The 12,554-nt window shown below is 45.8% G+C and overlaps 1 protein-coding gene across 1 annotated transcript in view; it reads right to left on the bottom strand.

The window, feature by feature from the left end:
- MTHFD1L (methylenetetrahydrofolate dehydrogenase (NADP+ dependent) 1 like) overlaps positions 1-12,554 on the bottom strand; it is a 184,770-nt gene that overhangs the window by 110,730 nt on the left and 61,486 nt on the right. The window contains exons 17-19 of the mRNA XM_045805348.2: positions 11,212-11,288; positions 4,684-4,824; positions 1,552-1,620 (exon numbers count right to left, since the gene is read on the bottom strand). Coding sequence (XP_045661304.2) covers positions 1,552-1,620; positions 4,684-4,824; positions 11,212-11,288 — 287 coding nt within the window. The remainder of the gene's footprint in view (positions 1-1,551; positions 1,621-4,683; positions 4,825-11,211; positions 11,289-12,554) is intronic.

Genomic DNA, 12,554 nt, shown 5'->3' with positions numbered 1-12,554 from the left:
AGAGATGCGTCAGGGAGGGAGGCTCTGCAGGGGATGGAGGGGGACAGGGGCAGGGGAGAAGGAAGCGGGCTCCAGGACGACTCCTAGGATTTTGGCTAGAACCAATGACTAGGTTTGAAATCAAAGACCCTATTTTATAACCAAGCTTGATATGCAATGGCTCCCGGCAAGTACACCCACAACTGAAATTCTGAGGTCAGGAGATTCCGAACAAGAGTCTGGGGGTCATGGGGCGCCTGGGTGGCTCAGTCAGTTAAGCGCCTGCCCCAGTTACTGAAGAGAGGCAGGTGACAAAGCGGAGACCCGGGTCACAGACATTAATATCTGACTGTGACAGAGGGCAGAGAAATGGAACAGTAGCTGCATGGGGACACTGGGTCCCGGGAGGTTCTGGGGACTGTTTTGTTTTGGTTTAAGATGGCTTCTATCAGAGCATGCTGGCATGCCGATGGAATGGCCGGAGAGGAAGGAGCTGGCGCTGCAGGAGGGAGAAGCCCCGCTATAAAGGTGCTTGTGCTCTCCCCTCCCCGGCTCACCTCGGACCTTCCAGCTCTGGCTGGTTCTACCATTTCTGTCATGTTGCCTTACATTGGATTCTTGCTCCCCCCTGGAACCCTCCTCACTGTAGAGCACATCCCTGCCCACAGGCCTTTGTGCTAAATGTCACCCTCCGCCCAGAACGCTCTTCCTCACATGCAGCTCAGTCTCCCGGTTTGTTCCCATCTCTGGTCATCAGACACCACCCACCTCGCTCTCTGTTCTCTCATTCCCTCTTATTTTTCTAATTCAGTCCTTGCCACCAGCTGACATGCTATGTACTGACTCATTTCTCTATCGTCTGTCTCCCCCACTAGGGGACAAGCTCCAAGAGGGCGGGACTTTGTTGCCCTATGCTCCTACTGCAAGGCCTGCCCATGTCCTGGGTTCAGTGAATACTGAATCTTCACAATAGCCCTGCTAAGTTAGTCTTCGTTACTATCACTGTTTTACACGGGGGAAAACAGAGGCTGAGATCAGTAGACACTTGACCAAGGTCACAGTCAGTAAATGGCAGAGGGCTCACTCAAACCGAGCGTTCTATCGGCGGAATGAATGAATAAATGCATGGAGATTCTACTTGTCTTCCTGTAACCTACTTGTCCTCTGGGCAAGAGCAGGGTAAAATCTTACGAAAGGGGGGTACAGCATGCTTTCCTGGGAAGCATTTCTCAGCATATACTCTGTGTTTTGCTGGGGAAAAACAAACCAAAAAACCCTAAGCCTAATGATTATGAGAAGCTAAGTCCAAGAAAGGCAAAACAGAAAACATCACGTCAACATGGCTCCACAACTTACTGACGTATTAGATACGGAGTTTTTATGTTTCTACTGCATGACCTCAGGAAAGAACCTATACATACACGTTTCACTTTTTTCAGACAACCAAGGACCTATTCTGATGCTCCCCGAGGGCTCACATTGGCTGGAAATGCTCACGTTGTATGGGAATGTACAAGCAACGCGATGAGGGCAAACTCTGTCAACAATTTCTATAAAGCGAAAATCACTTACTTCTAGGGTCTGCATCAGATTTGGTTTTATTGCATCTTTCATCAAAACCGTCAAGGCACCTGTGACCCCCTAAAGGAGAGAAAAAAAAAACTGCTTTAGATTGTGGACAAAAGATCACCCATGCCAAGGTGAACCTCCTGGCCGTTTCTCAGCAGCCTGCCTCGTGGGTGGGCATTCCCACAGGCTGCGCCCACCTCCGAGCTTTGGGGAACACAGCGCGGTGGGCTGGATCCTTCTCTCCCCCACGCGAATGGATGTCAACCAATTTAAGACGTGACGTCATGGGGAAGTGGCAGTCCTCGCCTTTTTAAAGAAAACCTTCTCTTGATGGTGTTTACGAGGCTTTACGAGGCTTGCCATAAAGCAGATCTTTCAGTCTGCCTAAAAGTCTCTTCTGGCAATTATGCACATTATTTTTTCATTACCAGAGATTATACTATTGCCTGCAGAAATCAGATAAAGTATGAAAATCTGGCTACTGACTGAGCGGGAAATGGAGAGCGAGAAAGGGAAATGTCTAAAGGCACCCATTTGTCTAAAGGCAACGAAGAAACCACTGATTTCCCAATGCCTCATCCCGCAGATATTGAAGGCACTCAGGAAACATCTACATTGAAAAAGCTTCTTAGTTTCCCCCTCTCCTGCTGTCTGTCTGCCTGGAACGGAGCTGATGCCACGTGCACATGAAACGCAGCTGCTTCCTCCCAACCCTGCAAAGCTATGGGTGGGGTTCCCGCTGCGTCCCCGTTCCCCATTCCTGGAAAAGACAGACGAGAGAAGGAAGAAACAGGGAAGAAATGTGAGAACTGCTGGGAAAAGTGGGCCAAAGAAGGCCACGAGGGAAGCTTTAGAAAAACAAAACCAACAAAACCAAACCCTTCCACCTTTTCTACAGACACTGGCCAAGTGAACAAAGCCGTGTGAACATCACCTTAAAAAGACAAACATAGCACGTCACAGATCTCAACACATCAGGTGGCAGAATCTTGAGGATTTAAGGTTTTCAGGAAAATCCAATTTATTTTCTGCTTTACTGCACAAAATAGACATTATAAGAAATGTCACCATTCTATTATAAATAATATTTACGATGTTTTACTGTGAAAGCTGCTGGCCAGGAAGGGCTCAAAGAAATTAGTTCTCTTTTCTTTACACAAAGCAGGCAGAAAAGTAGCAGTCCACTGAGCCTTCTGGATGCTGTGTTTGCTTATACTTCCCAGGATAAGCAAGAAAGTAGAGGAAGAAGGAAAGTGGACATTTTGGTTGGACTGCTTCAGGTAGCATACACCTGCCTATTTTCCTGGGACTCCTAACACACTGACTATCCTCGAGCCCCTGCAGAGAGAACAGCTCTGAGGCTGTCATGGTCATTCTGAACTCTGCACCTATTCCAGATCCCGAGTTGGGGGGGGGGGGCAGGGGAGAGTATGGACGTATTCTTCCAGAGGATGCCAGAATCGATCATCTTATGAGAAACGTTTAGAAGCCATCTACTCAAATTCTCATGGCAATACGTAAGTCCTTTTGGCCAAATCAGAGTATATAAAAAATTATAAAGTCGTGAAACAAAAAGACGGAAGCTCCTAAAATCCTCCCTCAATTTTCCACGAAAGACCAACTATTGAAAGCTGCAGCTGGATGAAACACAATCTGAAGAAGTTAGGTGGTTTTTGTAAATAGAGACACAAAAGATGACTAAAAAGAGTAAACTTGGGGTCTACTTTCAGATCTGAGGTTTTTATCACACACATGCAAAAATAAATGTAGAGAAATCATATTTGCAGACTAAGTTTCAAACTATGTCCGGTACATAGTTATCGATACCCAAGATTAAGAGGATACAGGGAAATATATCGAACAGAAGCCACAATATGTTAATTTATGTAGAAATGTCGCAATGTTCATAATTTCTAAAAACAGTATCTTTTTTTTTTTAAAGGATTTTATTTATTTATTTGACAGAGAGAGACAGCCAGCGAGAGAGGGAACACAAGCAGGGGGAGTGGGAGAGGAAGAAGCAGGCTCCTAGTGGAGGAGCCTGATGTGGGGCTCAATTCCAGGACTCCAGGATCACGCCCTGAGCCGAAGGCAGACGCTTAACGACCGCGCCACCCAGGCGCCCCTAAAAACAGTATCTTTATACCAACCTGGATTTGGGTTTTCTAATTAAGCTTTATACAAAGCATCTTAGGGGCTGCCAATAAGAATATTTAATTTAGTCGACAAGACCTACGAGACGAGTCGGTCAGATTCATCTCTTCAAAAGCAGGCAAGAAGTAATCAAGATACCCTGGCAAAGGATTCTTACATCCTAAGCCTTTGGAATTAATAAAATATTAATGTGCCTTTTCCCTTTCCAACCGTCAGTGCCCATTTTAGCTGCCATCACCGTATGTGACCCGTATGTGGGAAAGTTAGCTGAAGTTTAAGAGTGCTCAATGGCTTTCCCAACGCCTAGGTCCTACCTGCGCACAAGCACGTGAAACAGCTATACCACCAATGGGGTTTAAGTTAACAGTAAAGGTAGTAATTCCGAAGAGGAAAAAAGATGAGGATGTGAAATTAGAATGCACGCTACAGGAGGCGGTGATGCGCCCGGATACCCAGAAAGCTAACAGAAGGCACCACTGCACTCAAAAGGGAGCTAGATGAGTAAGACGGATTAAGGTGGAGATCTGACGTCATAACGTGACACCCAACTACAGAGCACGGAATTAAAGAAGCCAGGGCCAATTTTCACCCTACCTTCCCTTTCATGAAGGTGGAGTCACTTCTTATTCTTTTGAAAGGTGATTTGTCCTCCATTCAAAGCAGTCACGATTGCCCTTTGTGAAAAAGCCATGAGGAGGGGAGGTCGCCCCACCCAGAGCAGAGAACAGAGAGCAGAGAGCAGATATCAGGGCTGCCAACAGTCCTAAAAAGCTTATGAAATAAATGTCACGGGCTTTGGTTGCAGCCAGGGATGAGCACATTCTAGATGCTGTAAGACAAATAGGCTTGTAAGGAGAAAACGGGAGTGTGGACATGGTCTGGGATTTCCAGGACACACGCTGGTAAGAAAATCTCCATTCTCCTGAACACAGGACAGGGCCACGGCGAGCTCTCCAGAGCTCATGAGACGGACACACTCACCAAATCCTCTGCTGTCACGGGCTGCCCATTTTTGTCACTGGCCACCACCATTCTTCCCAGCCGTTCCTTCATGTCCACGAGGCTGTCGGTCAAGGCCAGCACTGCCATGATCTCGCTGGCCACTGCAATGTCAAACTGTGCCTGAACAGCAAAAGCAGAAGTACTGGTCAGCAACAGTGCCATCTGGATTGCCACTGACACCTGGAGCCGTATTTCAGCAATTAAGTTCCCGCAGCCCTGTGTGGGGCGGTGGGAGGGGGTCCATCTTCAATGCGGCAATCTCCCGTTTGCCAAGTGTTGGGAGTGCTAGAAACATGCACGGTCTTGTGCTTAGTTCTCTAGGGCGGGCTCTCTACCCGTGGCCACACTCTTCTTTCTTTGATTTTGTTCCGCTGAGCAGGACTCAGCCTGGCTGAGCTGCTGCTGTCCCTGCACTCCCCCTCCCCCGCCCATGGCATTCTGTGTTTGGCATTTGCAGCATGTCTCAGACTTATAAGCAATGACTAATGTGACTGTCTGACGCACGTCTCTCCATGACCGAAAGTGGAGCCACAAAGGCAGGAACCTTGGGAAGGCTTTACTCCTGAGTCGCCAGCATGGAGGATGGGGTGTGAAAGCCAGCAGGCACTCAGTACAGGTCCCCTACATAAATCCCTGCTGGCCACCTCCACTGTTACTGTTGGTGTGTGCAGGGGGTGACGTGTGCCTGTCCAGCAAAGAGATGAGGAGCAGACAGTGAGAGATGGTTCTGGGGCCAGATTCCCAGAGTTAAGAGTTTCCCACAGCAGTGTGGACTTGTCACATAGAGTCCCCCCAAGTCAGAAGGTGACACAGAATCAAATCTCAGCTGCCCCTGAGGGCTTGGCCCCCTCAGACCTGGAGGCGCCCAGCAATGAACGCTGGACAGCAGCCACTTTCTGTGAAATATGCCTGGGCCTTCCTAGTCCCTCTCCTGACTCTCACGGCAGGCTGTACACGGTCCAACAGGAACTACGAGAGAAACAAGGAACTTGCCTTCCTCCTTCCTAATTCAGCCACTGGACAAAATCATTTCATTAGGCTCTGCCTGAATTCTCTTCTTCCCAAGGGGCCTGTGACGCAGCCAAATGCAAGGTGACACAGAGAGAAAATGGCGGTGCCCTGGCGGGGTCACCTTATGAGACATTTTATTGTCCATTTCCGTCACTGACAAGAAAGGAAATGAAGGAAATAAGGAGCTTTCTGGCTACTTCCAGGTTGAGATTTCATTAGTCACTGATGTAGTGAAAAAATATTACCTGAAAGTCAAATACAACTGTGCTCAATTATTACGTTTTCAATGTAACCCATTCCAAACATCAGTGACTTTTCACTGTACGATATTTAGGATTCTCTATACTACCACTCCATTATAAACAGCACATATTAAAAATGCCTGAAAAATTTGAGGCTTTCTATGTAAAACACAAGACTAGAGATACTCTTAAAATATTAACTATATAAGTAACAAACAGCATTTATTAATACACATATAAGCTGTACATTTGTAGTCATTATAACTTCAAAATTTTGTACCTTGAAAAAACATAAAAAATGAAACAAATTAGGTCAATTTAAATATCTAAATATTAATTTAAATATTAATTTAAATATTTAAATTATTGATTTTATTGACAGAAAGATGTATCTATTATTGGGCTATTCATTTTTGTTTTGCAAATAAAGTATTCAGAATTATATACAGAGATTTTCATTGTTTTTCACAAATTTAAAAGACAATATGTGATGTTGGAAGTATGTGAATCAACATGGCTTTTCTGGAAGGTAATGTGGAAATGTGTATCAACATTGGGAATCTGCTGCTTCTTTGACTCTCCAATTACAGATCTGGGAATGTATCCTAAGGATATTACCAGAGAATCCACACAAATATGTGTGTATGTTCCTGCAGTTCACGATAGTCCAACATAACAAATACCCTAAGTGTCCATTCACAGGAACTGGCCGAACTGGTTACAGTACATCCGTAAGACGAATATTATGTAGCCATTAAAAAATGATGATATAGATCTACCTTTACTAAGATAAAAATATGTCAGGGGCGCCTGGCTGGTTCAGTTGGCTGAGTGTTCAACTCCTGAACTAGGCTGAGGTCATCACCTTGGGTCGTGAGATCAAGCCCCACATCGGACTCTGCACTCAGCGGGAAGTCTCCCTCCCCCTCCTCTCCTCTCTTGCCCGCTTTCTCTGTCTCTCCAGTAAGTATATCTTTAAAAAAAAATACGTCAGGGGAGCCTGGGTGGCACAGCGGTTAGGCGCCTGCCTTCGGCTCAGGGCGTGATCCTGGCGTTATGGGATCGAGCCCCACATCAGGCTCTTCCGCTATGAGCCTGCTTCTTCCTCTCCCGCTCCCCCTGCTTGTGTTCCCTCTCTCGCTGGCTGTCTCTCTCTGTCGAATAAATAAATAAAATCTTTAAAAAAAAAAAAACACGTCAATGGAGGCTTATGGTTTAAAAAAAATAGTTAAAGCTCTTAAATAGAATCTTTTTATTTAAAAATAAATGTATGCATAAAGCAATACAAGATATAACCTTGGGTAAGTAACTGAAGGTAACATGTCTGCCTTTCCCATTTGTAAACCAGACTTACAAACCTGATGTGCTAATGTGTGTAATGAGCTAATGGTTACAAGGCACTTAAAAGGCATTTAAATCACAGCCATTATTAACCTCCCATCTCCCCAGTACCTGGTTACAGCACACAAATACATGGAGAAACGTGAAAGAGCTTACTTACTAACCCCCACGTAGTCCCAACCCTCTTTTCAGAAGTAACTCATGTCAGAAGTTGGTGTACATCTTTCCAGCTTCCATTCTGTGTTTATATACATACAGGAACATGACTTTTTCCTAATGTAACTTGGATTAAACTATACGTACTTCAAATTTTTTTCATGAGTAATTTTTTTTGGTCTTTCCGTTTCACAAACTACTTGTCACTTCCTCTATAGGCACTATAATATTTTCACCTGTATCTGCAGTACAGAACGATGTACCAAAGATATGTAACTGCCCCTCCTGATGGAAGTTTAGACTATTTCAAATTTCACCATTACAAATAATGCTGCAATTAATATCCTTATATATAGGGTTTTTTGTTTTTTGGGTTTTTTTTTGCACATGAGCTAAAATTCCTCCATCTTAATTTTTCCTATGTCCTAAAGCTGGAACTCTTGGGTTGTTTCAAATTTTGGTACAAATAAGCTATCATCCAAGAAAGTTTACCAATTTAAACTCTAACAAACACTGTATAAATGCCCTATTTCTTTGTACCTTCAGTAACATTCAGTACTAATTTATTTGTTTTTATATATCACAGATAAATAGTACCTCCTTGTTTTAACTTGCAGTTTTACGATCACTCGTTGGCATTTTATTTATGTTTATAAGCTGCTCTTACTCTGTGCATTTACTTAGCGTCATCGAATACCTACTACTGCTACATGACCCAGTTTGCCACTGTTGCGACACAGCAGGGACGATAGAAGACAAAAACCCCTGCCCTTATAAAACTCAGGGTTGAGGTTTGAGTAGGGGGAGGCAGAAAATATGCAAGATAAAGACTGCAGGCAAAGGAAAGAGGGAGTTGTGGGACAAGGAGTCCCAGTTTTGTTTTGTTTTTTTAGGACTTTATTTATCAGAGACAGTGAGTGAGCGAGCGCACACGCGCACGAGCAGGGGGAGGGGCAGAGGCCGGATGTGGGGCGCCATCCAGGACCCTGAGATCGCAACCCTAGCAGAAGGCAGACGCCTAACCGACTGAGCCCCCCAGGTGCCCCCAGGCAGTCTCGGTGGTAAAGGCGAGCAGGGAAGCCCGCACCCAGAGCAGTGTGTGAGTATCACCTTGTGGAAGCTCCTTTCGCATCTGGTGCGTGACTCCTTTGTTAGAGCTGATGCAAACATTCCCTCCCACTCTTACTGGTCTCTTGATGTTTTTGCATGTGTCAACTTTCCATGTTCAAGATCTTAACTTTACGATGTCAAAATGATCTCTTCTTCCGATTTTCTGCATTTCACCACCCTGACCGTTCACATCTACAGCTACGGCTGACGTGTCCGACGCACCCCGGCTGCTGCTTTCGCATTCTCTACTCGCGGGCCTGACGGCTGCTGCAGCTCTCCTTCTCAGGGATTCTAGGTAGAAAACTCCTTTTCCTTCAGAAGTCGGAATCCATTCCCCAGGGCCACTTCGCGTTGGGTGCAGTCGCTGAGAAATCTGACGCCCACCCGGGGCTCGCTCCTGTGTGACCCAACAGGACGTTTTGGTCTGTGGCAGCTCTTCGGAATTTTGTTTTACCCTTAGTGTTGGTGTGAGTATTACCTCATCCTGTGAGGCACCTGTTAGAGTCTTTAATGTGAAAATTCACGTTTTCCGTCAAGCTGGTGCATTTGCTTTCTGTTACTTCCCTGAACACCTTCTTCCCTCCCTTCTCTGTGCTCACACCTGGACCTCCTATGAGACGCATATTAGAACTGCCTGGTGGGTTTCCCACGTCTCTGGCCTTTTCCCTTACACTTGCTGTGGCTTCCCTTTGGTACCGTGTTCGGGCAGAATTCCTGGGACTGCACTGCCCTCTCTAATTCACTTAAGCTTACTCTGTTATCCAGTCCACAAACTCGATTTTTATTTTCATACTGTTTTCCTTCCAAGATTTTCACCTGTTTTTCTCACAGCAGCCAATTCTCTCACTCTTTGTATGACGGCTCTCTCAGCCCCGAGGATACCGATGTATTCTCTGTAAAGACTCTTCCCACAGGACCTGCCAGCTTGTCTTCCTTGGCCGTTGTGAGCTTCCCTTCGCTGGCTTTGGCATCACGCTTCATGATGCACGTTTACTTCTGACTTGGTGATGCCTGCCTTTGATCCTCATTTTCACCTGTTGGTGGACCTGATTTCTGACGACCCCTGCCTACCTCTAGAGATCAGAGAGGGCAGGACCCAGGACTCGCTGATGCTGTTTCCACACCTGTGCTCACTCACGGGGCCACGGCTAGTCCTTCAGATGCTGTCTGTGAGATGAGAAAAGGCTGCCCTCTCTTTAAAAAGGTGCAGCAATAGGGGCACCTGAGTGGCTCAGTTGGCTGAGTGTTCAACTCTTGGTTTCGGTTCAGGTTATGATCTCAGGGTGATGAGATCAAGCCCCACGTCGGGCTCCACGCTCAGCGGGAGTCTGCTTGAGATTCTCTCTTCAGGCTCTGCCCCTCTTGCTTGTGCTCTCCCACTCTCTCCCAAATAAATAAATCTTAAAAAAAAAAAAAGTGCCACAATATACTGCTTTTCTTTGAGCAAGATGCTTTCTACTGCCAACAGGGGGCATGTTACACATGCAAGTCTGTGACTGTGACATGAGGGCCCCCCGGGGCTGGGTGGTGCACGGAGGCACGGGCCTCGGGACCACAGTCAGGCTCCCGTGCTGCAGCTCAGCACAGGGGTCACAGAACGGTGCCCGCTTCCCTCTTGGGACCTGTCCCCATCCACTGACCCTGAAGGGTGTGCGGGCCTGCTCTCACGCCAAAGTAGGACATCTCTTGCCTCTGAAGGTGGAGACCCCCTAAAACACTCCCACCACGTTTGGGGCTGCACTTTCCCCCACGAATCCAACTCCGTCTTCCCCTCTTTCAGAAGCTTCCCGAAATTATATGGCAACGAGTCTGGTTTTCTAGCACGGATGTGGACTAACGGTTGTAAATCAGTTCATGGGTCCAAGTTCAGGATGCGGAGGAGTGAGGAGGGAAGGTACAGGGGCTTCGTTTGTCTTGATCAATCCTCGTATTCGCTGCTTAATTCAAAATATTTCAAACGGTCCAAAAGTCTATTCGATATGAGAACTGAATATCATAGTAAAAGTGATTATTTTTTCACTAATAAAAATCTGACATGTAAAGCCTATAAATCTAATACCATCTTAAAATATAAAATTAAAAAAAAAAATCTAGAGGCTTGCTGTATCTGACTGAAAAATCACAGAATGATTTTATGTTCCCTAAGCATCCCTTCCCACATGAAATGAAGGTGAACATCATAATTTACCTTCTGCATTTTCTGCATTTGGGTAATAAGATGTAATCCTTAGAAACACTTCAGGCTATTAAACAAATAATGAGGTATTTATTCTTTGGTTTATGAAACTTGAGTAACGTGTTGGAGATTTTCTTTTTTCACTTGTTATGCAGAAGTAGTATTAACTTGGCGGATTTGCAATAAAATATGTAAACATTTATATTTAAAAGACACCCTGAGTGGTTCTCCCCAGAATGACAACTAAAGTCACCCAGGAAAAGGATGGTAAGAAAATACCAGGGCCTTTCTTCCTCCTGATCCTCTCCCAGTCCTGCTGAGGGATGGGAAGCAACATCTTGAAATGATGAGAAACCCACTGGCCCCTGCAGGTGGATGACCAAGAAAAGAGAAGCAGAGAACCAGCTTCGGGGCTGGTGCAAACCAACGCTAGCAAGAACAGAGCCACTCCAGTGAAGAAATGCCACGTACCTGCCGGGAATACCCCTTCTCTGTGGGTGCCTGCCCAATCGTTATTTTTCGTAGAAATCGGTCATTTGTATCCAATACTGAAAAAGAAAAAAAGTTTCTTCAATCCACAAGTACGGACGGGCTGCCCCATCTGTCAGGAGCTGCTGTGAGTGCCAGCGAGGCAGTGGGGAGCAAGAGACAAGGTCTGACTACGCTGAGGCTGACACTCCAGTGAAGAGACATAGGGAGGGATGGAATAAACAAGAAGATACCAGGCAGGGGTAAGTGCTGTAGGAAAATAAAGGCGATGATATGATAGAGTGCGTCAGGGTTGGGGTGAGGGTGGGGTGCCATTTTTGATAGGTAGGAAAACCATTTCTGAAGTGGTCACATTTTACACTGAACCTGAGTCACAAGAGGAAGCCCATTTTGGTTGTGAAACGTTAAACACTGAACAACCGTATGATCCAGCAATGACACAGCTAAGTATACAACCAACAGAACCGCAGCAGGGACTCGAACACGTCGTTGAGCATTCGTGTTCACTGCAGCATTATTCCCAACACCCACAGGGGGAACAACCAAGCATCCACCAACAGGTGAACGGATAAACAAAATGTGGTCGGTAGAACATTACGCAGCCAAACACAAGGGAATGAACAGCCACACGGACAGACATTGAAATATTATGCATACTGAAATACGCCAGAGAGAGAAGGACAAACGTTGTATGGTCCCACTTACCAAATTCACAGACAGAGAGAGTGGAACAGTGGTTATCAGGGGCTGAGGGGAGACAGGGAGTTATTATTTACTGGGTACACAGTTTTTCTTGGGGATGATGAAGGGTTCTGGGTATAGACGGTGGGGATGGCATAACCACTGTAAGCCTTGTGAATGTATTTAACGCCACGGTTTGCACACTCATAAATGGTTAAAATGTCAGGATACGTACATCTTGCCCCCAGTACAGTAAATAAAGTAGTAACATGGGGGGAAGAAGTCAACTGTGATTAAGGCGGACACTAATTCTTTGTATGACTTTCACTGGTTTATCTGAACTGCGCTGATTTGCATTTGTTTGTGAAAACTAGGTTTGTTGAGTGAGAACTGAATTTACAATGGCAGAAGTCAGCGAGAAGGACACAGGCTTCACTAATAATCCATGTGGCTTCAAACAAGCAGCCGCCCACCCTGACAACGTACAGCCGATTCACTGAACGCCTTATACGACACTGACAAAAATGGAGACAAGAATTCTGTATTTTGGGACTGAACTTATCGGTAGGATGAAAAATGTTAACCTTTTCTTTCACACACGAAGCACCAGCCGGCCTGCCCACCTTACCCACCCATTGTTCCCT

Source organism: Ursus americanus, chromosome 11 (assembly GCF_024610735.1).
Source record: "Ursus americanus isolate L20-20 chromosome 11, mUrsAme1.1.p, whole genome shotgun sequence".
Classification (NCBI taxonomy): Eukaryota; Metazoa; Chordata; class Mammalia; order Carnivora; family Ursidae; genus Ursus; species Ursus americanus.
The sequence above is the reverse complement of the archived record's forward strand: the minus strand, read 5'-3'. Positions and strand labels throughout refer to the sequence as shown.